The sequence below is a fragment of the Symphalangus syndactylus genome, chromosome 11 (genome assembly GCF_028878055.3).
Source record: "Symphalangus syndactylus isolate Jambi chromosome 11, NHGRI_mSymSyn1-v2.1_pri, whole genome shotgun sequence".
NCBI lineage: Eukaryota > Metazoa > Chordata > Mammalia > Primates > Hylobatidae > Symphalangus > Symphalangus syndactylus.
In genome coordinates this window covers 77804922-77831892 of record NC_072433.2, presented here as the reverse complement: position 1 = coordinate 77831892, position 26971 = coordinate 77804922, and the positions used below count along the sequence as shown (strand labels likewise).

The window sequence follows — 26971 nt, the reverse complement described above, 5'->3', positions numbered from 1 at the left end:
CGCCTCGCTCTGCGCCTCCTCCCTGGCTGCAGGCAGACCGTTTCACACAGCCGCAGCGCCCGGTGTCTGGACAGCCTGTGAGAGATTCGCACGCCCACACTCACCCCGCCTGGCTGCACCCCTGCCCAGCATGTCGGCGCTCGAGTGGTACGCCCACAAGTCTCTAGGCGATGGTATCTTCTGGATTCAAGAACGTTTCTACGAGTCGGGCAACCGTGCCAACATCTGGCTGGTGCGCGGCTCCGAGCAGGACGTGGTGATCGATACAGGCCTGGGGCTGCGCAGCCTTCCGGAGTACCTGTACTCCTCCGGCCTCTTGCAGGACCGAGGGGCCAAAGAGGACGCGGCGCGCCGGCCGCTGCTTGCCGTGGCCACCCACGTGCACTTCGACCACTCCGGCGGCCTCTACCAGTTCGACCGGGTGGCCGTGCACCACGCCGAGGCCGAGGCGCTGGCTCGCGGGGACAACTTTGAGACCGTGACCTGGCTCTCCGATAGCGAGGTGGTGCGGGCGCCAAGCCCGGGCTGGAGGGCCAGACAGTTCCGGGTACAGGCGGTGCAGCCCACCCTCATCCTGCAGGATGGTAATGGGCCCCCGCGGGCGCGCGCTCTCGTTAAGGGAGGGTATTGGGAAGACACTGTCCGAGTGCCGCATGTTGCAGACTTGCGTGGCCATAAAGGGGATTATTTTGGTACCTCGCAGAACCACTTCTCTTTCACCCTTCCCTGAGTAAAAACCCACTTGACCAGAGCCAAGGCCATCACATCCTTCCCTGCCAGAGACCAGCTCTGGCACCGTGTAGAGATTCTGAGTACTCCTTTGAGCCGACACCACCCTCTCCCTAGCCAGTTTCGTGCGTCGGCTGTAGTAGTAACACTACAGAGACTTGTGACTGACTAGGGATTTCTCATTCTTTCCCTAAGCACCTGCCCGACATTTCCAGGAGCTTTCGTAGTGAGCAGACTTTTAAGGAATGACGCCTCACGGAGAGTGCATGTCATGATCTGTGCTTTTGAGAATTGCAGACTTCATCAGCTTGGTCACCACCGGGTATGGGCAGTTCCCACCTGTAGCCTTAGAGAGTCATCATACCAGTGATTCCAATCCGCTAATGCGATTGGAAACCTTTCAGATTGGTTTCTGTTCTTGATGTTGCCTCACGATTGCAAAAGCTTAATAGTAATCATAAACGTAGAATATGTCTGAGTCTTACTTTATAACAGATATTTGGTCCGGTTGAAAGCAAAGCCTGAGAAAGATCAATAAGGAAGTAATTTTCGGTAGAGGTAAATTATGTGGACTAATGCATAGGTAGCCATGGTCCTCTTTGGCTCTGTGAAAGACAAGTATGGAATTCAGAGAGAAATTCATGGAATGAAAATAAATAGATTAGGGCCTCAGCCCATTCTCCCTACGCAGGGACTTAAATAATTGAGCTAATTCGCCACATCAGCAATATTTGGTTTATTAGTTTTTTATTTTCTTTTTAAAATACTTTTGATTTCATTTTATCTTGACAACACATTTAAAGTGAGGCCACTGACCCCCCAGTTAAATGGCTTGCCTGAGCCAGATGATGATAAAAGCTAGGATATGAATCTAGGCACAATAGATCAAGGCATGCAGAACATACATAAATCCTGCCTCATAAATATATGATGACAATTTTGAGTAGAATGTGAAAGGCCTCTTCTTTCCTTTAGCGTGAGACCATTTTAATTACCAATTTGGTTTATTAAAACGTGCCTCTATATGGTAGAAAAATTCAGTTGCTGCAGTATAATGAAGCTCACTTTATGACCAAACAATATGGCAAATAATGAAATATTTTACAAAAATCAGTTTATCTCACAGATGACATCTTCCTCATTTGAGATATTTTAAAAATTGCAATATTGTACAGCTTATCGGTGCTAAAAAAAATTTGCAAGATTCTGTACCTCACCCCCACCCAACAAAAGTCTTCATTAAAGTTTTAAATGTGAATTTTTTAAAAAAACTGATTTAGATAGGAGTCTTACATTATCTGACAATATGAGATGAAAGTACATGTACATTAAATTTTAATTTACATTAAAGTCACACCTAAATTTTAATTTACATTAAAGTTACACCTAATTACTGTATTTCTTGATAAAAATGGGTACTTTTAGAGGTAAGATTTCCATGCAGTTGGTAGGTATTCAGACTAAATTCTGACACCCGGACCAAAAATGTTTACATTAGTATTAAAATATACTTAAATTGTTGAAAAGAATAAATTACTTTTGAAATTTACTTTTGATTCTATGTCAGCAATGGGAAATCAAAGGTGAAAGAATGATAGGGGTTGTTTTATAGATGAAGAAAGAACCCATGCAGGCCTGAGTATCATGTGTGAGGTCACATAGCCCATCGCGGAAAGAGCTGGGACTAGAACCCAGGTTTCCAGTTGATGGTAGAATCTCAACATTTTTGGAGCTGAAAGAGGCCTGCAAACTACTTGTGTGGTGCTTTAAGCCTTTAAAAGGGTGAAAAGAAAGCTTAATGTTTACCAAACACTTTGAAGGTGATAGTACTGTGTTATCCGTGTCATCAAAAGTTTTTCATTAGGAGCTGGATGCCCCACCCTCTCAAGTAGTGTCTAATTATTTCCTCTCTTCTCAAGAATATTAATTTCCCGTATATTCTGAATGATGTGGCCTGCTGACTTGCTGTTAGCATAATCCAGATGCCTGGGAGGATACATAAAATATTTGTTTTAAAAATTTGTGTACAGTTACACACATGAACAGCATAAAGTCTTCATTGCTTTGGTAGAATGCAAGGAGCTGAAATCATTACATTTCCTTTAATGAATTGATGATCACTTGTCATGGAGAACCATAAATCTGTGCACTGTATCTCTAACCCAAAAGCTAACTTGTAAATGAGAGACAAGGAGAGAATAGCTATATCATCCAGTGCATTACTCTGGATGAAAAAGCAACTTGCCCTACTAATAGTGAAATGATTATCTTCCTCTAAGATATCAGCAGACCTTAAATTGACATAGTACATACCTCTTGAGTGGGCATACATCATTTTGCCCATTTTTCACTATAGTCAAGTGATACAAAGTTCTGGCATTGTGATCCCTATTACATGCCTGTTTAAGCCATATGCCCAGTGTCACCAAGATATTATCTCAGAGGAGAGGCTTCAGGCGGACTTAAGTCATTTGCAGAGGCTAAAACAGGTTGTAGGAAGGTGGTGGATTGAACAGACACATCTAATTTGGCTCTCTTCCGAAGCACCATTAATGTACTGTGAAAAAACCGTTATTTAAATTTAAATCCCCATTGGTGGGGGCACTGTTTCAGTTGCTAGAAAGTAGATGTGGTGACTAAGTTAACAGTTTTATACTATGCCAGCAAAGGGAAATTAAGAGCCAATTCAGTTTGCACTGCCGAAGCCTTAAAAAAACAGGAATTAGCAATAGGCAGAACCTCAGTGGTGGCAAAGGGAAGAGTAAGTAGAATTTCTTGAAAACCTTTTAAAAGCTCTTAAAACTCTAGTGAATGCCCCTCCTCTCCCATCCAATTAGTTTATTCTCTGGGGATAGTAAAACAAAGGAGTTTCTTGATCGAAGGATGCCAAATTACTATTGAGCTTAAGGGCTCAGTATGGAAAACAGGAGAAAGTGTGTGTGTGTGTGTGTGTGTGTGTGTCCTACTAGTTTTCTAGAAGGATGAGAGCCAGGCCTTTCCCCATCCAGGTAGGAAATTAGAAAAATGTTATCTAGGGAATCTGCCTCCTAGAGGAAAGACTAAGATACCAATGTAGAGGAATACCTAAGAAACGGTGGCCTCTTTCTCTGCTGTGAAGCCTTGGTCACCAGGCCCCATGCATGTGCTGCAAGCAGCCTTCTTGTCCCCTCTTCTTTTTTTTAACTGATACCTAATAGTTGTAATTACTTATGGGGTACGTGTGATATTTTGATAAATGCATACAATGTAATGATCAAATCAGGTTATTTAGAATATCCATTACCTCAAACATTTATCATTTCTTTGTGTTAGAAACATTCCAAATCTTCTAGCTATTTTGAAACATACAATAAATCCTTGTTAACTCTAGTCTATCAAACACTGGAACTTATTTCTTTTATCTAACTGTATTTTTGTACCTGTTAACCAATCTCTTCATTCCCTTCCCCCACCCACCCTTTCCAGCCTCTGGTAACCACCATACTAGTACTACCTCCCATATATGAGTATAAACATGAGATATTTGTTATTTTGTGCCTGGCTTATTTCACTTAACATAATGCCCTCCAGTTCCATCCATGTTGCTGCAAATGACAGGATTTCATTATTCTTTATGAGTGAATAATTGCACTGTGTATATTGTCCCACATTGTCTTTATCCATTCATCTGTTGATGGACACTTAGGTTGATTCCACATCTTGGCTGTTGTGAATATTGCTGCAATAAACATGGGAATGCAGTTATCTCTTTAGTATTCTGATTTCCTTTCTTTTGGATGTATATACCCAGCAGTGGGATTGCTGGGTCATATGGTAGTTCTATTTTCAGTTTGTTGAGGAACCTCCATACTGTTTTCCATAGTTGATGTACTAATTTACATCCCCACTAACGGTACAAGCATTCCCCTTTCTCCACATCCTTGTCAGCATCTGTTATTTTCTGTCTTTTTGACAATAGCCATTTTTTACTCATGCCCCCCAACTCTTAAATAGGCAACCAAGCATTATAAAAACATCTGAGAAAATTCTCTAACATGAGATCAACTATTAAAACAAACAGCATAAAGCAATTTGAGAGTGGGGAACTATCAATATCATCAGGGGGATAAGACAAGCTATTGCATTCAAGATATCCAAGAGTCAATAAGGATGCTTTAAAAATAAATAGCAGTACAATATTCACCAAAAAAAAAGAGCTCTTGGAATTTAAAACATCAGAAATTACATTGCAGTAGGTCTGGAAGATAAAGTTGAAAAACTTATTAAAGAGCAGTAAGGGAAAATGGAAACTAGGAGAGAAAAAGACTAAAATAAGTAGGAGGACCAGTTTGGAAAATCCAGCCTTAGAATAATGGATGCAGAGATAGGACAGAGAAGGTGAAAGAAAAGAAATAGCAGGGTGGCTGGGCACAGTGGCTCATGTCTGTAATCCTAACAATTTGAAAGGCCGAGGAGGGCGGATCACCTGAGGTCAGGAGTTCAAGACCAGCCTGGCCAACATAGTGAAACCCCGTCTCTACTAAAAATACAAAAATTAGCTGGGTGTGGTGGTGCATGCCTGTAATCCCAGCTACTTGGGAGGCTGAGACAGGAGAATCGCTTGAACCCGGGAGGCAGAGTTTGCAGTGAGCCAAGGTCATGCCATTGTACTCCAGCCTGGGCAACAGAGCTAGACTCTGTCTCAAAAAAAAAAAAGAAAAAAAAAGAAAAAGAAATAGTAGAGGTAGAGGTAATCCAGTAATAAATCACGCAATTAAAGGATATAAATTTTCCAGATTGAAAGGGCCCACAGAATTCACAGGACAATAGATGAAAACACATCCAAACTAAAGCATGTTACTGTAAAATTTCAGAACACTGAGATCAAAGAAGATTTTACAGGCTTTAAGAAATGTAAACAAAAGAGTTGTGTACTCAGAATAGAATGGTTTTGGAGCTAACAAAGAAGAAATCTTGCCTTCCAATTTGAATGAAAATGAAAATGATTTCCAATCTAGAATTTGATATCCCACTATTAAGTTCTCAAATTATTTCCCACATACTGTTACTTAGAAAGCTACTAGGATATGCCCCTTCAAAATAAGGGAGTGAACCAAGAAAGAAGTAATATAGTAAACAGGAAATCTAATTCAACAGAAAGCATCAGGAAGATGCAACAGATGACACTCTAATAATGATAGTACCCCAGGCTTACAGGGTCCAGATTGGAGCAGTTGAATCATAATTCATTTTCAGGGAGATGTGATGGTATGTGGAGAGTGGGGAGTAAAGAGAACTAAAAATCCTATTTCACAGTGGAAGTCAATGGCTAACATAAAATGTTAAAACCAAGAGATAATACATGAATGATACCAGAGTATACCCAACTGGTAAATATGGAAATGGAATATAACCGTTATTTAGAGATAACTATATCTGGTAAAGGTAACTACCAGAAGAAATAGCTGAGATTGTTAAAAGTGGTTGCATCATGGAAGCAAGATTGGAGATAGAGCAAAAATGGGGCAAAGAAATTTTTTCTTACATTTTAAGCCTCTCTGAAATATTTTATTTGAAATATGCACATATGTATTTTTGTGTATAAACTGAAATTTTAAAAGATAGAGGATGCCAAGTTGGAAAAGGGCGTAAGAGAAGTCTAGAATGACTGGAATCTGGACAATTAAATCAGGATGAAGTTGGATTTTGTGTATGTGTGTGCTTGTGTGTTTATGATACACTTCATAGGCATTTCTGGTTCTTGTAAGAGAGGTGCTCATGAAACTCTATATGTGAGCATTATCAGCATATTGAAAGCATGTTTAAAGCCACAGGATAATGGCAGAACTAATGATATTCAGCAACCATGGCCTTATTAGTTGCTTACAGTTGGTATCCATTTTGATGGGTGGGTACTTACATTTTATCTATTGCTAAATATTTTAGTATCACCTTGATATAACCAAAGATCAATAAGATTCTGTCCCTGAATTGGTAATTCTCTGTGGCTTCCTTTTAGGTTCAATTTTCTCTTACATTTAACCTTTCTCTATGTTTATTAAACAGTTGGTCTCCAGTAGCTCTATTAGTAAATCAACTTAGCAATAATTTCCTTGCCTTACCTGCCAATCATACAGGAAGTGGCAGTGGTTTGTAATTACTAGAGGCACCTTAAATCTGGACTAATTATCCTATGAAGGAATTCTGGTCCCTTATGACTGGAATGTGAAGAACTCTGGGAGTGTCCGAAACCAGCTTAATGTCACTACTGGGATTCAGACAAGACAAAATGGGCAGATGAAGCAGCAAACGAGTCTCTGCCCTGACATAGATGTCAGCTACCCAGGACAGATGCAGCTGGCTTCTTGTTCTTGTGTGCTGGGAGTACCATCAGGACAAAAATTCTTTCAGAGAATTTAGCCCTATGGTTATACAGTGCTTGGCATCATCCATTAGAGAAGTCATTTAGGCAGCCGGGCGCAGTGGCACACGCCTGTAATCCCAGCACTTTGGGAGGCCGAGGTGGGCGAATCAGGAGGTCAGGAGATCGAGACCATCCTGGCTAACACGGTGAAACCCCGTCTCAACTAAAAATACAATAAATTAGCCGGGCGTGGTGGCAGGTGCCTGTAGTCCCAGCTACTCGGGAGGCTGAGGCAGGAGAATGGCGTGAACCCGGGAGGCGGAGCTTGAAGTGAGCAGAGATTGCGCCACTGCACTGCAAGCCTGGGAGACAGAGTGAGACTCCGTCTCAAAAAAAAAAAAAAAAAAAAGAAAAGTCATTTAGGCATAATGATAGTGGTTCTAGATCTTTGGTATGCAGGAGCTTGTTAAAAATAGCAAGTTCTGGGCTTTAACACCTAAGTTTGGATGCTGTAGGACTTGTGTGTGGCAAAGGAATCCTTATTTTTAACAGTCCCCAGGTAATTCTGATGCAGAGGTTCTGCATACCATAATTTGAGAGAGATGATATTATTTTATAGAATTACATTGCATAGCATCATATAGTGCAATTATGGCTATGCAGTATTTTACTTCATCCTGCTTCACATGTTGTCGTAACTGAAGAGGCAGTGCTGCCTGAGCAGTAGTTCTCAAAGCATGGTCCTGCACTAACAGCCTTAGTATTGCCTGGGAACTTGTTAGAAATGTAGATTCTTGGGCACTAGTCTATCAGTGCAGATCCATCAGTGCAGTAATTGGGGGTGGGGCCCAGCAGTCTGTGTTTTAACAAGCACTACAGGGAATTCTGATGCACACTAAAGTTTGAAAACTACTAGTATAGTTCCCTGCTTCCCAAAGTTGCTTTCCCAAAATCACCTTGGTTGGTTGTTGAGCATACGGATTTCAGACTCTTCCCCAAAAGATTAATTAAGAAACTTTGGAGTGGGTCTAGAAACTTGTGTGTTTAACATGTGTTACAGGTGATTCTTATTGTTAACAGCAGTGAATCCATACGGGTCTGCAGCAATCTCACTTCTTGCCTCCTCAGAAGAAAGAATTCGACTGAGGGGCAGAAGGCAGAAGGAGAGACCGAGGCAAGTTTTAGAGCAGGAGCAAAGGCTTATTAAAAAGCTTTAGAGCAGTAATGAAAGGAAGTAAAGTACACTTGGAAGAAGGCCAGGCGGGCATTTGAGAGATCGAGTGCGCAGTTTGACCTTTTGCTTTGGGGTTTTATATGTTCTCATACTTCTGGGGTCTTGCATCCCTTCTCCCCTAATTCTTCCCTTGGGGTCAGCTTTCTGCATGCGCAGCGGCCTGCCAGTGCTTGGGAGGTGAGCGTGCACAATGTGTTTACTGGAGTTTTATGCATATTCACTTGAGGCGTTCTTCGCTTACCAGTTGAATGTCCCTGGAAGGTCACATACCAGTTAAACGCCACCATTTTGCCTCTTAATGCATATGCTTGAGCCCACTCACCCACCTCTTAAAATCTTACTGGGAAGCTGCTGATCACCAGTTTCAGGTGTTTCTGTCTGTTGGGAGACTGCTTTACCCTGGCATGAGCTGCAGCCGATTCTTATTTTAGAGAGATAGTTTCAGCAACCACCTGACCATCACCTGACATTCCTGATGTCTGTGTGGGGTTGCGGAGAGCCCTCTCCTGCCCTGCTAATGCCTGACTAGCTACCCAATATACCATTATCACAGGCAAATTCTAGAAGTCTGGATTAGATTTGTTTTTCAAACTATTGCGTGCATGAAAAACACCTGGAAAGCTGCTACTGCTGCTACTGGTCCTCAGATCATGCTTTGAACAGTAGAATTGTAGAGACAGATCAGTTCACAACGGAAGAAGGGAGAAATGATACAGATAATGACACAAATGGCACTTCAAAAGCAAATAAGTGGGAATTCAAAGTATTAAGAGAGGCCTTTAGGAAAATTGTTAGGGCTGTTGACTTTTGCCCAAAAGACCTTCTGTATGAGAAGAAAATAGCACTTTATAGGGCATAATATTATTACATTTAATCTCACTGGGAACTGTGGCCAAGGTAGATTAGCAAACTACCAAAAAGACTCTACTGATGAGATTAAATTTAGTAATTTTTAAAAATGAAATTCTAAACTGTTTTCCATTTCCCACTATGTACTATAAAATTTTAGTCCTTTCTACCCCCCCGCAAAAAATTTAGTCCCAGTTTTAAATCATCTTATTTTTTTAAGTACTAATGATACTCAAATAACAAGGAATTTATTTACTCCTAAATTCAGAAAAGAAATAATGTGAATCCCTGGGCTTATAAAGCAAAAGCCAGAAGTACCAGCATATTCAGAAAATTTATTTGAAGCATTATGCTTATCTTTAAAATTATTGATTTTTTTGCATTCAGTTCTATTCTATCCCTTTTAATAGCTTTTTATGAATTAGATACAATTCATATACCATAAAATTCACCCATTTAACATTATAATTCAGTGGCTTTTGATATATTCGGTTGTACATCCATTACGGTCAATTTGAGAATATTTTTCTTGCCTCCGAAACAAATAGCCCCCATATCTTTTAGCCATCATCCCCCTCAACATCCCCAGCCCCCTATCCTCACCCCAGATTTATCTATTCTGGACATTTCATTTAAATGGAAAAATTACAATGTGTGGACCTTCACAACTGCCTTCACTTAGCATTATGATTTCAAGGTTTATCCATGTTGAAGTGTGAATCAGTACTTCATTTATTTTTATTACCAAATAATATTTCATTTTATGAATATGTACCATATTTTAATACCCATTTATCCACTGATGTACATTTGGATTGTTTCCACTTATTACATCTTTTTTAACAGCTTTATTAAGGTATATTTACACACTATGAATATACCCATTTTAAGTGGTTTGATGAATTTTAGGAAATGTATTCATGCATGCAACTATAACCACAATTTAGTTCAAGAACACTTCTGTTACCCCTGAAAGTTTCTTCCTGCTTTTTTTTTCAGTCACCTGCTGCCACCCCTGGCCTCACTGCTCACTGATCTGTTTTGTGTCGCTATAGTTTAGATTTTCTGAAAATTTTCTATAAATACAATCGATATATATATATATAACCAGTTTGGCACTTTCTTAGAAAATTAACATACATTTACCATATGACCCAGGAATTCTGTTCCTAGGTGTCTACTAAGGGAAATGAAAACATGCATCCACACAAAGACTTGTATGCAAATGTTCATGGCAGTATTACTCATAGCAGTTCCAAACTGGAAAGATTTAAATTTCCTTTAACAGGTGAAGAGATAAATAAAATGCTATATTCATACAATGGAACATTTATCAGAAATAGAAAGGAATGAATTATTAATAGATGCAACAATGTGGATGAATATCCAAAAGAAGCCAAATGGAAGATGGGAGACAATGTCTAGAAGAGTTTTTCCGATGTTGTCATCTAGAATCTTTATGGTTTCAGGTCTTAGATTTAAGTCTTTGATCCATCTTGAGATGATTTTTGTATAGGATGAGAGATGAGGATCCAGTTTTATTCTTCTACATGTGGCTTACCAATTATCCCAGCACGATTTGTTGAATAGGGTGCCCTTTTCTCACTTTATGTTTTTGTTTGCTTTGTCAAAGGTCAGTTGGCTGTAAGTATTTGGCTTTATTTTTGGGTTCTCTATTCTGTTCCGTTAGTCTATGTGCCTATTTTTATACCGGTACCATGCTGTTTTGGTGACTATGGCCTTATAGTATAATTTGAAGTCAGGTAATGTGATGTCTCCAGATTTGTTCCTTTTGCTTAGTCTTGCTTTGGCTAGGCAGGCTCTTTTTTGGTTTTATATGAATTTTAGGATTGTTTTTTCTAGCTCTCTGATGGTGGTATTTTGGTGGAATTACATTGAATTTGTAGATTGCTTTTGGCAGTATGGTCATTTTCACAACATTAATTCTACCCATCCATGAGCATAGAATGTGTTTACATTTGTTTGTGTCATCTATGATTTCTTTCAGCAGTGTTGTGTAGTTTTCCTTGTAGAGGTCTTTCATGTCTTTGGTTAGGTATACTCCTAAGTATTGTCTTTTTGTTTTTTACAACTATTGTGAAAGAGGTTGAGTTCTTGATTTGATTCTCAGCTTGGTCACTGTTGGTGTATAGCAGAGCTACTGATTTGTATACATTAATTTTGTATCCTGAAACTGCTGAATTCATTTACCAGTTCTATGAGCTTTTTGAATGAGACTTTAGAGCTTCCTAGGTGTGTGATCATATCATCAGCAAACAGTTACAGTTTGACTTCCTCTTTACCGATTTGATGCCCTTTATTTCTTTCTCTTGTCTGATGCTTCTGGCTAGGACTTCCAGTACTATGTTGAATAGAAGTGGGAAAGTGGAGATCCTTGTCTTGTTCCAGTTCTCCAGGGAAATGCTTTCAACTTTTCCCCGTTCAGTATAATGTTGACTGTGGGTTTGTCATAGGTAGCTTTTATTACCTTAAGGTATGTCCCTTCTATGCCGATTTTGCTGAGGGTTTTAATCATAAAGGGATGCTGGATTTTGTCAAATACTTTTTTCTGCATCTATTGAGATCACCATGTGATTTTTGTTTTTAGTCCTATTTAGGTGATGTATCACATTTACTGACTTGCATATCTAAACCATCCCTGCATCCCTGGTATGAAGCCCACTTGATCATGGTGGTTTATCTTTTTGATATGCTGTTGGGATTCAGTTTGCTAGTATTTTGTTGAGGATTTTTGCATCTATGTTCATCAGGGATATTGGTCTGTAGTTTTCTTTTTTTGTTATGTCCTTCCCTGGTTTTGGTATTAGGGTGATGGTGGCTTTGTAGAATGATTTAGGGAGGATTCCCTTTTTCTCTTTCTTTTGGAACAGGATTGGTACCAGTTCTTCTTTGAATGTCTAATAGAATTCAACTGTGAATCTATTTGGTACTGGAGTTTTTTTGTTGGCAGCTTTTTTTTTAAATTACCATTTCAATCTTGCTGCTTGTTACTGGTCTGTTCAGAGATTCTGTATCTTCCTGGTTTAATCTAGGAGGGTTGTATATTTCCAGGAATTTATCCATCTCCTCTAGGTTTTCTAGTTTATACACGTAAAAGTGTTCATATTAACCTTGAATAATTTTTTGTGTCTCTGTGGTATCAGTTGTAATATCTCCTGTTTCATTTCTAATCGAGCTTATTTGGATATTCTTATTTTCTTGGTGAATCTCACTAATGGTCTGTCAATTTTATTTCTCTTTTCAAAGAACCAGCTTTCTGTTTCATTTATCTTTTGTATTTTTTTAATTTCAATTTCATTTAGTTCTGCTCTGATCTTAGTTATTTCTTTTTTTTCTCCTGGGTTTGTGTTTGGATTGTTCTTATATTCTCCAGTTCCATGAGGTGTGACCTTAGATTGCCTATTTATGCTCTTTTAGACTTTTTGATGTAGGCATTTAATGCTATGAACTTTCCTCTTAGCACTGCTTTTGCTGTATTCCAGAGGTTTTGATAGGTTGTGTGTCACTATTAGTGTTCAGTTCAAAGAATTTTTAAATTTCCATCTTGATTTCATTGTTGACCCAATGATCATTCAAGAGCAGGTTATTTAATTTCTATGTATTTGCATGGTTTTGAGGGTTTCTTTTGGAGTTGATTTCCAATTTTATTCCATTGTGGTCTGAGAGAATACTTGATATAATTTCAATTTTCTTAAATTTACTGAGTCTTGTTTTGTGGCCTATCATATGGTCTATCTTGGAGAATGTTCCATGTGCTGATGAATAGAATGTGAGAAATCAAAAACATGATACAAGATATGAAAGGTATATTCTTCAGTGAAATAGATAGCATAAATAAAAAACAGTCACAACATGTGGAAATCAAGGACACATTTAGAGAAATTCAAAATGCACTGGAAAGTCTCAGCAATAGAATCAAACAAGCAGAATAAAGAACCTCAGAGCTCAAAGACGTGGCTTTTGAATTAACCCAATCCATCAAAGACAAAGAAAAAGGAATTAAAAAAAAATGAACAAGGCCTCCAAGAAGTCCGGGGCTATGTTAAATGTCCAAGTCTAAGAATAATTGGTGTTCCCAAGGAAGAAGAGAAATCTAAAAGTTTGGAAAACTTATTTGAAGGAATAATCGAGGAAAACTTAACAGCCTTGCTAGAGATCTAGACATCCAAATACAAGAAGCTCAAAGAACAACTGAGAAATTAATCACAAAAAGATCTTCACCTAGGCACGTAGTCATTATGTTATCTAAAGTCAAGATGAAAGGAAAGAATCTTAAGAGCTGTGAGAAAAAAGCATCATGTAACCTATAAAGGAAAACCTATCAAACAGCAGAAACTCTACAAGCTAGAAGGGATTGGGGTCCTATTTTTAGCCTTTTTAAGCAAAACAATTGTTAGCCAATAATTTTGTATCCAGTGAAACTACACTTCATAAATGAAAGAAAGATACAGTCTTTTCTAGACAAACAAATGCTGAGAGAATTCACTGCTACCGAGCCAGCACTGCAAGAACTGATAAAAGGAGCTCTAAATCATGAAACAAAACTTTGAAATATAACAAAATAGAATCTTCCTTAAAACATAAACCTCACAGTACCTATATAACATATAACAATGTAAAAAACAAACAAACAAAAACCCCCCAAAAAAACAAGGTATTAAGGCAACAAATAGTGTGATGAATAGGATAGTACGTCACATCTCAATACTAACATTGAATGTAAATAGCCTAAATGCTCACTTAAAAGATACAGAATGGCAGAATGGATAAGAATTCACCAACCAAGTTTCTGCTGTCTTCAGGAAACTCACCTAACACATAAAGACTCACATGAACTTAAGGTAAAAGGGTAGAGAAAGATTTTCCATGCATATGGACGCCAAAGGTAAACAGGCTTATATCACACAAAACAAACTGTAAAGCAACAGCAGTTAAAGAAGACAAAGAGGAACATTATATAATGATAAAAGGACTAGTCCAACAGGAAAATATCACAATTCTAAATATATATGCACCTAACACTGGAGCTCCCAAATGTATAAAACAATTTCTACTAGACATAAGAAATGAGATAGATGGTAACACAATAATACTGGGGGCCTTTAATACTCCACTGACAGCACTAGACAGGTCATCAAGATGGAAAGTCAACAAAGAAACAATGGACTTAAACTATACCCTAGAACAAATGGACTTAATAGATATTTACAGAACATTCTACCCAACAGCTACATTTTTTTATTTTTTATTTTTTGAGATGGAGTCTCACTCTGTTGCCCAGGCTGAAGTGCAGTGGTGCAATCTCACTGCAACCTCTGCCTCCCAAGTTCAAGCAATTCTCCTGCCTCAGCCTCCTGAGTAGCTGGAATTACAGGCATGCACCACCACCCCCTGCGAATTTTGTGTTTTTGGTAGAGGTGGGGTCTCACCATCTTGGCCAGGGTGATCTCGAACTCCTGACCTCAAGTGATCCGCCCGCTTCAGCCTTCCAAACTACTGGGATTACAGGCATGAGCCAGTGCGCCCAGCTCACATCTTTTTCAACACTTGGTTTTGTCAATCCTTTTCAATTTAGCCATTCTAGTGGGTGTGTAGTGGTACTTGATTGTGATTTAATTTGCATTCACTAAAAACTAATGATGTTGAGCATCTTTTTGGTACTTATTTGCTAATCAGATATCTGCTTTATTAAATGGTATATTAAAATCTTTTCTCTTTTTTAAAAATTCAGCTTTTTTATTATTGAGTTATGCAAGCTGTCTATACATTCTGAATACAAGATTTTATCAGATATACGTTTTGCAAATACCTTCTCCCAATGTGTGGCCTGCCTTTTCATTTTCTTAAGGTGTCTTTTTAAGCAAGAAAGTTTATAACTTGAAGTCCAGTTAACAATTTTTGTCTCATGTTTTATGATTGTTGTGTCATATTTAAGAGCGCTATGTCTAGCCTAAGGTCACAAAAATGTTCCCCTAATCTTTCTCTAGAAGCTCCCATATTTAGGTTTATGACTTATTTTCAGTTAATTTCTGTGAATATTGTGAAGTAAGGATTGAGAGATTCTTGATTCTTATTTGTCTGCAAATGGATATACAAAGTATCCCAGTCCAATTTGTCAAAAAGACTGTCATTTTATCCATTGAATTGTCTTGTTTGACCTCTGTCAAATATCTATTGACAACATTGTGTCTACTTTCAGACTCTCTGTTCTCTTATATCGATGATGTCTATTTAGTCAATAACACAATATCTTGATTACTGTAGCTTTACTGTATACTTGATCTTAGCCAAAAGACTGAGAAGCGATGTTTTATTTTAACTCTTGAAATAGTATACATCTTCTTACTGTGTTCCTCTTTTTCATAACTGTATTGGCTATTCTAGGTCATTTGCATTTCCACGTGAAATTTAGAGTCAGATTTTCAGTTTCTTCGAAAAAAGGTCAAGATTTTGATTGAGATTATGTTGAATTTTTACTGGCAATTGCAGTAGCCACTAGCCATGTATGGCTATCAAATTTAAATTAAGATTACCAGATACAGTGGCTCACCTGTAATCCCAACTACTTAGGAGGTTGAGGCTGGAGGATCATTTAAGGCCTAGGCAACAAAGCAAGATCCTGTCTCTAAAAAAAGTTTTTAAGTTAGCAGGGCTGGTGTCATATACCTGTAGTCCCAGCTACTTGGAAGGATCCCTTGAGCCCAGGAGTTCAGGGGTTACAGTGAGCTATAAGCAGGCCACTGCACTTCAGCCTGAGTGACAGAGATTCCATCTCTTTAAAAAAATAATTAAGATTGGTTAGAATTAAAATTTTAATTACTTAATTGTATAGCTTTATTTCAAGCACCAGTAGCCACACCATATTGAACAGTATTGAGAACTAACATTTCAATCATTGCAGAAAGTTTTATTAGGCAGTGTAGCTATTGGAAAAATTGGGTTACATTACTATCATAGCAATATTGAGCCTTAGTGATATTGAGACAGTCAGTAAGCATAGCCTATCTCTCCTTTTATTTAGGTCTTCTTTTATTTCTCTTGACCAGTGTTTTTGTAGTTTTCATTATATAGTGTTCATATATTACAAAACATCTTTCGTCAAATTTTTTCCCAAGTATTTTATTCTTTTTGATGCTATTTTGAGTCAAATGTTTTAAAATTCATTTTTGATAGTTATTTGAAGCATATAGATATATAGTTTATCTTTGTATGTTGATCTTGTATCCTGTGACATTGCTAAACTTTTTAGTTCTCTAGCTTTTTCCTACTTAGGATTTTCTGTATGTAAGATTATGTCTAAATAAAGACAGATTTTCTTTTCTAATCTGTGTGACCTCACTCTCTTTTTCTTGGCTTATTACACTGTCTAGGATCTTCAGTATAATGTTTAATAGAAATGGTAAGAGCAGACATCCTTGCCTTGTTATCTTAGGAGACTTTCTATTCAAAGAGGTATTACCTATAGATGTTCATAAGTGACTTTTATCAAGTTCAGGACCTTCCCCAACTATTCCTAGTTTGGTGGAAGTTTTTATCATGAATGAGAATTGGATTTTGTCATATGCTTTTAATGTATCTATTGAGATAATCATATGGCCTTCTCCTTTATTAATACAGTATATTACGTTAATTTAAAGTTAAACCAAACAATATTTCTGGGATAAACTCCACTTGGTCGTTTTCCTATTTATAAGTTGCTGGATTTGATTTGCCAATATTTTGTCAATAATTTTAAGATTGCATTCATTAGGTATATTTGTGTGTAGGCTTTTTTTTTGTTTTGTTTGAAAGAGTCTCCCTTTGTTGTTCAGGCTAGAATGCAATGGCGCCATCATAGATCTCTGCAGCCTCAAATTTCTGGGCTCAAGCAATCCTTCCACCTCAGCTTCCTGAGTAACTGGGACTACAGGCACAAAACACCCTGCCTGACTTTTTTTATTATTATTTATTTTTAATTTTTATAGAAACGGAGGTCTCACTATTTTGCTGAGGCTGGTCTCGAACTCCTGGCCTCAAGCAATTGCCCCACATGTTGCCAAAGTGCTGGGATTACAGGAGTGAGCCACTGCACCAGGCCTGATGTGGTTGTTATTTTAATATATTGTCTTTGTCTGGCTTTTATGAGGGTAATAACTGAGTTAGATTTCTCATTCTATATTCTGAAAGTCTCTATATGGGTTGAAATTATATATAGGGTTGAAATTGTCCCGTTTTAAAATGATTGACAGAATGGATCAATGAAGCCTTCTTTGAGCCCAGACTTTTCTCTGTGGGGAGACTTTAAGTTGTTAATCAATTTCTTTGCTTGATATACATTTATTGAGACTTCATTTCTTCTTGGATCACTTTTGATAATTTGTCTCCTTTTAAGAATATGTTCATTTCAAATAAGTTATCAAATTTGTTGGCTTAAAATTGTTCATAATATTCCCTTATTCTCCTTTTAATTTCTTCAGGGTCTGTAGTGGTATTCCTTCTTTCATTCCTATTTTAGCAAGTTGTATCTTCTCTAATTTTTTCTTGATTTGTCTAGCGAAAGGTGTATCAATTTTGTTGTAGTTTTCAAATAAACAACTGTTGGTTTCATCTGTTTTTTTCTGTTGGTATTTGTATTCATTTATTTTTGCTCTGCCCTTTATTATTTCTATTAACACTTACTTTGTGTTTGATTTGTTCTTCTTTTCCTAACTTCTTAGGATAGTAATTTGATTATTGATTTTAAACATTTAATCCTTTATAAAATAAGCATTTAAAGCAATAAATTTTCTTCTAAGTACTGCTTCAGCTGTATTCTATACATTTTGATATGTTTTGATTTTGTTTTAATTCATTCAAAATATTTTATTTATTTATTTATATTTCCCTTTGATTTATTCTTTGATCCATAAACATTGTAGAAGTTTGCTGTTTGCTTTACATATATTTGAATATTGCCCATATTTATTTTTGTTCTTCCTAATTTGTTATTTTTTGTCTATTAAAAACACATAATAAGGTTGGGCACAGTAGCTCATGCACTTTGAGAAGCCAGGGAGGGAGGATCGCTTGAGGCCAGCCTTGGCAACATGGCAACCAGCCTGGCCAACATGGCGAAACCCCGTCTCTACTAAAAATATAAAAATTAGCCAGGGGGGTGTAATTCCAGCTACTCAGCCGGCTGAGGCACAAGAATTGTTTGAACCTGGAAGGCAGAGGTTGCAGCAAGCCAAGATTGCGCCACTGCACTCCAGCCGGGGCGAGAGAGCAAAACTCTGTCTCAGAAAAAACAAACAAAAAGACTACATATAATCAATTTTCTGTTCATTTTGTTATTTCTAATTTAATTATGTTGTAGTCAGAGAACATACTTTGTATGATTTTATTCCTTTTACATTTATTGATTCTTGCTTTATGGCCTAGCTTTATAGCCTGTTGAATATTTCAACTACAGTTGAAAAGAATGTGTTCTTTGCTATTTTGGAGTAAAGTGTTTTATTTTTGTCAGGTCCAGTTGGTTGATAGCGTTATTCAGGTCTTCAATATCCTTATTGATTTTCTATTTACTTATTTTATGAATTACACAGCGAAGAATATTGAACTCTCCAAGTATAATTGTTGAATTGTTTATTGTTTATTTGTTTGTTTTTGCTTCCTGTGTTTTTGGTGATGTTTTAGGTGCATGTACATTTATAATAGTTATCAATGTATTGATTTAATGTACATTCTCGTAAAATTACTTCTTTTTAGTAATATTCTTCATGTAAAAATCAATTTTGTCTTATATTAATAATATATTAATATTAGCTGCCCTAGTTCTCTTAACAGTAATATTTAATATGGTTAAGCTTTTCAACCTATTTGTGTCTTTGGCCTTATAGTTTCTTTCTTGTAGGCTGCATATATCTTGATTTTTAATCCAGTCTGACGATCTCTGCCTTTTTATGTTTACCAAATCCTGATTATTACACCATTTTGATTCCTTTATTGATTTTTTAGCTATATATTTTTAAATGTTTTCCTGTGTATGTGCTTGCACTAGAGATTACATTATGAATCTTTTAATTTACCATGATTTACTTCAAGTTTATACTAATTTAATTCCAGTGAAACAGAGCAATTTTCCACTCATGTAGCTCCATTTCCTCTCTGCTGTCAGTAACTGAAGTCTGAAATTTTACCCTATTTGCAAGTTAGCCTGCCAGAGTTTAATGTATTCTGACAGAAGACTTGAGGTACCTGGGTCGGAGATTAAGGAGATCATTACTCACATATTAGAGCATCATCATTTATATCAATTTCTCAAGCCCTAATTCTGACAGGGTGATACAACAAGAGGCAAAATACAATAAAATTCCCTAGAGCAACATTCATTAATTGTGTCAACAGGATACTGGTACCATAGATGTTCTGAAAAGTAAAAGTTTCATGATCAAATAAGTTTGAAAAATTGTACAACTATATCTACTTTGTGTATGTCCACAGTATACATTCATATAATAAAAGGTCAAAGAAGTCTTTCTGAAAAGAAAGCTGCTTAATTTTCTTTAAAGTGAGAGTTCCTCAAATTATTTGACCGCAGAACTGCCTCCTTTTCATTTATGTATCATGATAGCCTGTAGAAGTAGTGTTCCACATTACTTGCTTTGACAAACACTGGTCTAGCAAACAATAGGAATGAACTATAGGCAGCTTATTTTTAAATCATCATTAAGAAATACAGTATTTATGAAATAAAGTGTTATCCTTCCCAATTTCTTTGGAAGCATATAATGCTCTTCTATGCTTTAAATGCTAAGTCAAGTATACAACATGTTTATCTGTAAACTCTGTTTCCATTTGTAGGGGATGTGATCAACCTTGGTGACAGACAGCTCACTGTTATGCACATGCCAGGTCACTCCAGGGGCAGTATTTGCTTACATGACAAAGACCGAAAAATTCTCTTCAGTGGAGACGTCGTGTATGATGGATCACTGATTGACTGGCTCCCATACAGCAGGATAAGTGACTATGTTGGAACCTGTGAACGTTTAATAGAATTAGTGGACAGAGGTCTGGTAGAGAAGGTGCTTCCTGGGCACTTCAATACCTTTGGTGCTGAAAGGCTTTTTCGATTGGCTTCTAACTATATTTCAAAAGCCGGGATATGTCACAAAGTTTCTACTTTTGCCATGCGATCTCTTGCAAGTTTAGCTCTACGTGTAACAAATTCTAGGACCTCACCCTAGTATCTATACCGATAATATATTTTGATTAATTATATACATTAATTCATTCTTTGCTATTTAACTGATTAATAGTGAGCATTTCATGAAGTGCTTTTATACCACTATTACATATCAGAGAAAGATTGAGAATGAATAAGCCAAAAAGAAAATTGTTAGTTTAAATTGTTTTCTTTCTTCCAAGAAAGAAGCCACTTAAATAAGCTTATACTTTGCCAAAGCTGTCATCTTGTAATATATGCTCTAGAAGTGACATAAAGGTTTATGGGGAAGGAAAGAGAGATTTTGTGGCAAGAGAAAGAACTGCCCTTGCCTCTGTTTGTCTTGTTTTATTTCCTTGATGACCTAGGAAAAAAGGCATGTAGAGTATTATGTTTATACTTTAAACTTGATATTTTTAGTGTATTATTTAAAGATAAAGGTTCTTGGGTTTAAAATACATTAGAACTTAATGCAGACATATAAAGTAACATTGAGAATGACAACTAAAACATTCCATTGTTGTGGTCCTGATTTTTTTATGCTTCATTTCATGTATTTATTCTTTGTATAATTATAGCATACATGACATGTTATGTAATATAACTTATGAAAAGTACAGTGAATTTTTCTTTATTGCAAAGCTTTAAATATAAATTTCAGAGTGCTTCAGTAAAAAGCTACTATATATTGTTGTTATTGTGTAAGTAATATTTTCAATTATGAAAGTGAAATGCAAATGTCTGTTATCTAACTACAAATTGTCAGATTTCTTAAAAGGACACTGTCAGGCAAATTTGAAAATATACACATTGAGAATAATTTTTTATTATTATATCCTATTTTAATATTAACAGCTATTATAAACAAAATTTTTCCTGTTAAATAGCGACTTCAGTATTGTGTTATGTTTTACAGTATTAAAACAACTATGAAGATCTGCAGCTATTCTTTTACTTAACATACATATGTACTACAGAGGGATTTTTAAATTAATTGCAAAATGTGCATTAGCTATTGACTTACAGTGAATTGCCTTTTGTATCCTGATTCACAACACCTATTCCTGTTCAGTATTCTTTGTCTTGAATAGAGAAGTCTATGTTCGTAAAGTCGTATAAAAGATTATACCACTATTTAGTAAAAAGTTTTAGTTTGGTGCTGTTAATAATAATTTGTTAAAAGGCCTTTTAGAATATTTCATAAAGGGTTTTAAACAGTTTTTTCTGACTGCCTTTTTATTATTGACATATCTAAAACCAAACTGAAATCGCTTTGGAAATCAGATTTTTTAATGTTAGGAAGATCCAGCAATTTTGGTTTCTGAAAAATTACGAAACTTTTCTACCCTACAGATGCCCAGGTTCTTTAGTTTTTTATTCATTCAACTCACACACACATAAACATATACATACACAAACACAACCCCACATGCAAACACACACAGTCACATATATACATGTGTAGCACAACGCTAAACACTGTGGAGGCTAAAAAAAGTCAAAGACAACATTATAACTAAAAGTTGAAAGCACACAAAATATAAATAATAGTGTATGCAAGTTAATGTACATTATACATGCATGTAAGGGACATAAATGGAGGGGTGTGAACTTTGGTGAGGCAAAGTTTACTGGAGGAGGGGTTTTTGAGTCAAATTTGGAAGGATGAACTTGTTAGATGGTCAGAGTTGGGAACAAAACAATCCAAGAATAGGGATATAAGCATTGCTAGTCTAGAATAGTCTATTCCTTGTGAAAATGTAAATTTAATTTTCAGGAACCCAGTATATTCCAAACACCACATATTTAGCATGAGAAAAATTGATTTGTGATTGTGTATATGAGTCATTCTTAATGGGAGACAAGCTGAACTGCCACATGCCACCAAATGAACCTTTACTTCAATCAAAAAGGAGGGTATGATTGGTTCAATTATATTAATAGAATATCATGGGCATTTCTCTGTGATGGTCATTCAAGGCAGTAGGTCTCTTTCAACTGAGTGCAACATTGAGAATAATGATTTGGTTCAGGGCAACTACAAATAATCACTTACCAAGCCTTAAATAAAGCCATTATTTTTATATCAGTAGCACAAAGGAAAACCAAAAGTCCTTAACCACTGACCATTTTTATCATATTTTAGGCCTTTTTTTAAAAAATCAGGGTATAGTAGGCACTAAGTTTTATTAGGAAATATTTAAACCTGCTGAAGGATTTATTTATAAAAAGTGCAATTTTTCAAAACACATTATTATTTTTTAATTTCCCAATTTTTTCAGTTTTTCAAATTGTACCACAACATAGAACTGTGATATTTTGCTATTACTTCAATGTGAATAAACTGGGTAAAGTATATCATTTATTGAGTGCCCATGCTGTACATTTAAAATATGCATTATTTAATTTAATCTTACTCCCAGCACCAAAAGATAATTGACCAGCCTCAACACAATTTTGGACAAAGCTGGTAACTGAACACAGGTCTGTCTGCCCCACACTTCTCTTTCTCTTGTATCTGCACAATAGCAGAAAATTGGCAAGGTGTATTTTTACTTTCCAAGATGCCATGTGTGCCAAGAATAAATCAAATGATGTTAAAGCATAACAATAACATATCTTTAAAAAGCTTCTCAAAATATATTTTCACCCTGACAGTGACCCTTGTAACTTATGATTTTTGGAAATATTAGTGTGTAAGTGTAATTCAAAGTTGTCAAAATGTAAGACATTTGGAAGTAATTTTTATTATTTATATTGTTAATACTTAATCATTGGAAATTCATTTTCCTTACTTGATGTTTTCTTTCAACTGAGAAGCCTAAAACAAACAAAAACCTTGTGTGTTATCCTGATATAGTTGACTAAATGTATTTGTTCGTATGTGGATAGTAATATGAATGTGACATGCACCAATTGTCCTATTATAATTTTCAGATAAGTGTAACTAAGCATTTGTGTAATAAATATTAAAGTAGTCATTTTATTTCAATCTATAATTGACATTTTTATAACACTAGCAAGTTTCTATTTAATTTCTTGCAAGGATATTTCCTGTATAAAGTGCAGTTTTGAGAAGCTCATGGTCAATAAGATACAAAATTTTTGAGAAAGAATAGAGAACCCAGAAACAGAAAAATACTCATATAAGCCTTTTGTAATTAAGAAATATGACAATTCAAATCAATGGGTAAAAGATAAGACTATTCAATAAATGTTACAATTGTTGATGTGGGAAAAATGGCCCCTGCCATTATAAAAGTAAATTCCAAATGGGTTAAAGACCTAAATGTGAAAATCAGAACCACACGTATTAAAAGAAAATCATATTTAACACCTTGGAATGGGGAAGATCTGCCTTATATAGACACAAAAAGCAAAATTACATCAAAATTTTAAATGTCTTAGAATTTAGATGAACTAAAGTTAAAAAGAGATTAAAAAATCACAATTTGTATAACATAAAACAATTTAGCAAATATAAAGTGCCTACAAATCAGTAAGAAAAAGATAACTACTGTAACGGAGGAAAGACGTTTCTTCTACCCTCTTAAGTTCTATAGCTGGGGCTGTGAATTAAACTGACAAAAGACAGATTAACAGGAGAAAAGCATATGCATACAAATTTTATTTAATGTTAATATTTTTAGGTATACACACAGGCCTTCATGAAGACCCATAGAAGCAGATTGGCCTGAGCACTTATATACCATTTTAACAAAAAATGACAAATTGCGGAGGTGTGACAAGACAAAGGAAAGGGGAGTTTTGGCTAAGGGTGGTAAATTGTGGGAAAGTGAACAGAAAACATATGGGAGAAACCAATGGAAGATAAGGATTACTTTAGGAGGTTTGTTTATGCAGATTTATTTTGGCATAACTCTTCATCTCCAGTGAGAAGAATGTTCTCTTTATGGTATGGTGGAGAAGGGTACCTCTCTCATGGGAAATGTTATGCCCTGCTTTTGGGTAGTAAGGGGCCATCTGCATTTTCTCCGTTACTTTCAGTTCAAAAATTCAGTATACCAAAATGGCATATTTTGGGGTAGCATTTTCTGATCCCCTTCACTACATACTATAAAAAATGGGTAAATTGGGCCGGGCACAGTGGCTCATGCCTATAATCCCAGCACTTTGGGAGGCCGAGGCAGGCGGATCATGAGGTCAGGAGTTCAAGACCAGCCTGACCAACATGGTGATACCCCATTTCTACTAAAAATACAAAAGTTAGCCAGGCCTGGTGGTGCATGCCAGTAGTTCCAGCTTCTTGGGAGGCTGAGGCAGGAGAACCGCTTGAACCTGGGAGGCAGAGGTTGCAGTGAACCGAGATCACGCCACTGTACTTCCAGCCTGAGCAATAGAGTGAGATTCCATCTCGAAAAAAAGAAAAGCGTGGGGGGTAAATTGTATGAATAGGTTACTCATAGAAGAGGAAAAACAAAGGGCCAATAGACATGTAACACGGAACCTCACTAGTAATCAGGGAAATGCAAATTAAAATAATGAGATAGTTTAACCAGATTGGTAAATTTTAAAATACGGAGTACTGGTTAAGAGGAAGTGGCTGTTTCATGCTGTGCTGCCAGAAGTATAAAGTGCTGCACCATTTGGGGGGCAATTTTGAAGTACAATTTGGCACCATCAGATTTTGCCTTAAGAAGGGCAGTTTGAATATACACACTACCCTCTGCTCTTTTCTAAAACTCTTAATAGAAAGCTGAAAACTAGGCCAGGGATGACGAAAGCCAAGAATTGATCTTATTATAGCACAAAACCCCATAAAAAGCTTAGAAACTGATATTACTAGGTGACTCTGAGAGGGAAGTTAAAGGTCTTGATTCAAATTTTGTTTGTGGCTGGGCGCGGTGGCTCAAGCCTGTAATCCCAGCACTTTGGGAGGCCGAGGCAGGCGAATCACGAGGTCACGAGATCGAGACCATCCTGGCTAACACGGTGAAACCCCGTCTCTACTAAAAATACAAAAAATTAGCTGGGCGTGTTGGCGGTCGCCTGTAGTCCCAGCTACTCGGGAGGCTGAGGCAGGAGAATGGCGTGAATCCAGGAGGTGGAGGTTGCGGTGAGCCGAGATCGCGCCACTGCACTCCAGCCTTGGGGACAGAGAAAGACTCCGTCTCAAAAAAAAAAAACAAAAAAAACAAACTTTGTGATTTAGACCACCAAATTCCTCCTTTACACCATTAAGCAATTTTCTTCCCCAACTTCAGGGACTATTGATTAGTCCCTGAATATAGATTTGCCATGAAGTAAAGTGTGCTATAGTTTCAGGCCACTGCACTTGGATGAGCCCCTTCCAAGAACCCAGGGGGAGCCTGAGATATGTGCTAAAATGGTCTTTTTTTTTTTAAACGGTCTCAATCTGTCACCCAGGCTGTAGTGCAGTGGATCGATCACAGCTCACTGCAGCCTCAGCCTCCGGGACTTAGGTGATACTCCCACTGCAGCCTCCCAAGTAGCTGGGACTACAGGCATGCACCACCACACCCAGCTAGTTGTTGTATTTTTAGTAGAGATGGGGTTTCACTATATTGCCCAGGCTGGTCTCGAAATCCTGAGCTAAAGCAATCTGTCTGCCTTGGCCTCCCAAATTGCTGGGATTATAGACGTGAGCCACTATGCCTGGTAAGTCTTTTTTTTTTTTTTTTAATTTGCAAAAGTAAGTTATTTTTGTATTCATTCTCTCAAAGCCCTCAAATTCCATATGCTTCAGAGCCCACAAAACTGAGATCTGCTCCAGGCTAGAGGATTTTTAGTTAGAAGGGTAAAACAGTGGATTCTTATTCTGAGGAGACTAAACTTAATATTAAGACTCGGGCCCTATATTGAAAAAAGAGAAATTTGGCAAAGGTTAATATACAACAAAAAGCCAGGCATGGTGGTCATGTAGGTAGGATCACACCCTCCCAGCAGAAGGTTGAAAGAGTCTTTTTGCAGAAATTTGACTCAAGGGAAAGAACTTCATGATATTGAATCTGGAGTCCCCAAGGAAAGGGCCCAGTGAGATAACCCTGTAAGGCAGCTCACAGTTGAGACTCCCTTTCTTGCCCACTCCTACCACAGAAACTCTAAAGTCTTCTACTGATAAGTTTAAGTATCTATGCCAAAAGCAAATATCCTATGGAAAAAAAATGTAAATAAGTGGAAAACAAACACTAAAAGCATTATGAGAATAAAGTAACAGGATATCAAATTAACATTAAAAATTGAGAGTTCATTTATACATACAATGAGTTCAGAAATATTATTTATTTATGTTTGTATTTTTTGTTTTTGAGATGGAATCTCGCTCTGTCGCCAGGCTGGAGTGCAGTGGTGCCATCTCGGCTCACTGCAACCTCCGCCTCCCGGATTTAAGTGATTCTCAGCCTCCTGAGTAGGTGGGACTACAGGCGTGTGCCACCAGGGCTGGCTAATTTTTGTATTTTTAGTAGAGACAGGGTTTCACCATGATGGCCAGGATGGTCTCGATCTCTTGACCTCTCGATCTGCCTGCCTCGGCCTCCCAAAATGCTGGGATTACAGGTGTGAGCCATCGTGCCTGGCCCAAAAATATTATTTATAATATATAATACAGTATATACTTATAATAATT

The 26971-nt window shown here is 37.0% G+C and overlaps 2 protein-coding genes across 4 annotated transcripts in view; one reads left to right on the top strand and one right to left on the bottom strand.

The window, feature by feature from the left end:
- The window catches only part of POLR3G (RNA polymerase III subunit G), a 41823-nt gene extending 41265 nt beyond the window's left edge, over positions 1-558 (bottom strand). The window contains exon 1 of one of the 3 annotated variants that reach the window (XM_063612265.1): positions 105-558. The gene's annotated coding sequence lies outside the window, so the exon portion shown is untranslated. The remainder of the gene's footprint in view (positions 1-104) is intronic. The other 2 variants (XM_063612268.1, XM_063612280.1) reach the window with 2 other exon arrangements.
- Positions 5-23353, top strand: MBLAC2 (metallo-beta-lactamase domain containing 2). Its single transcript, XM_055298017.2, has 2 exons — positions 5-584; positions 19998-23353. The coding sequence occupies exons 1-2, from the start codon at positions 131-133 to the stop codon at positions 20381-20383; spliced, it is 840 nt and encodes a 279-aa protein (XP_055153992.1). The 5' UTR covers positions 5-130; the 3' UTR covers positions 20384-23353.
- The last annotated feature ends 3618 nt before the right edge of the window (positions 23354-26971 follow it).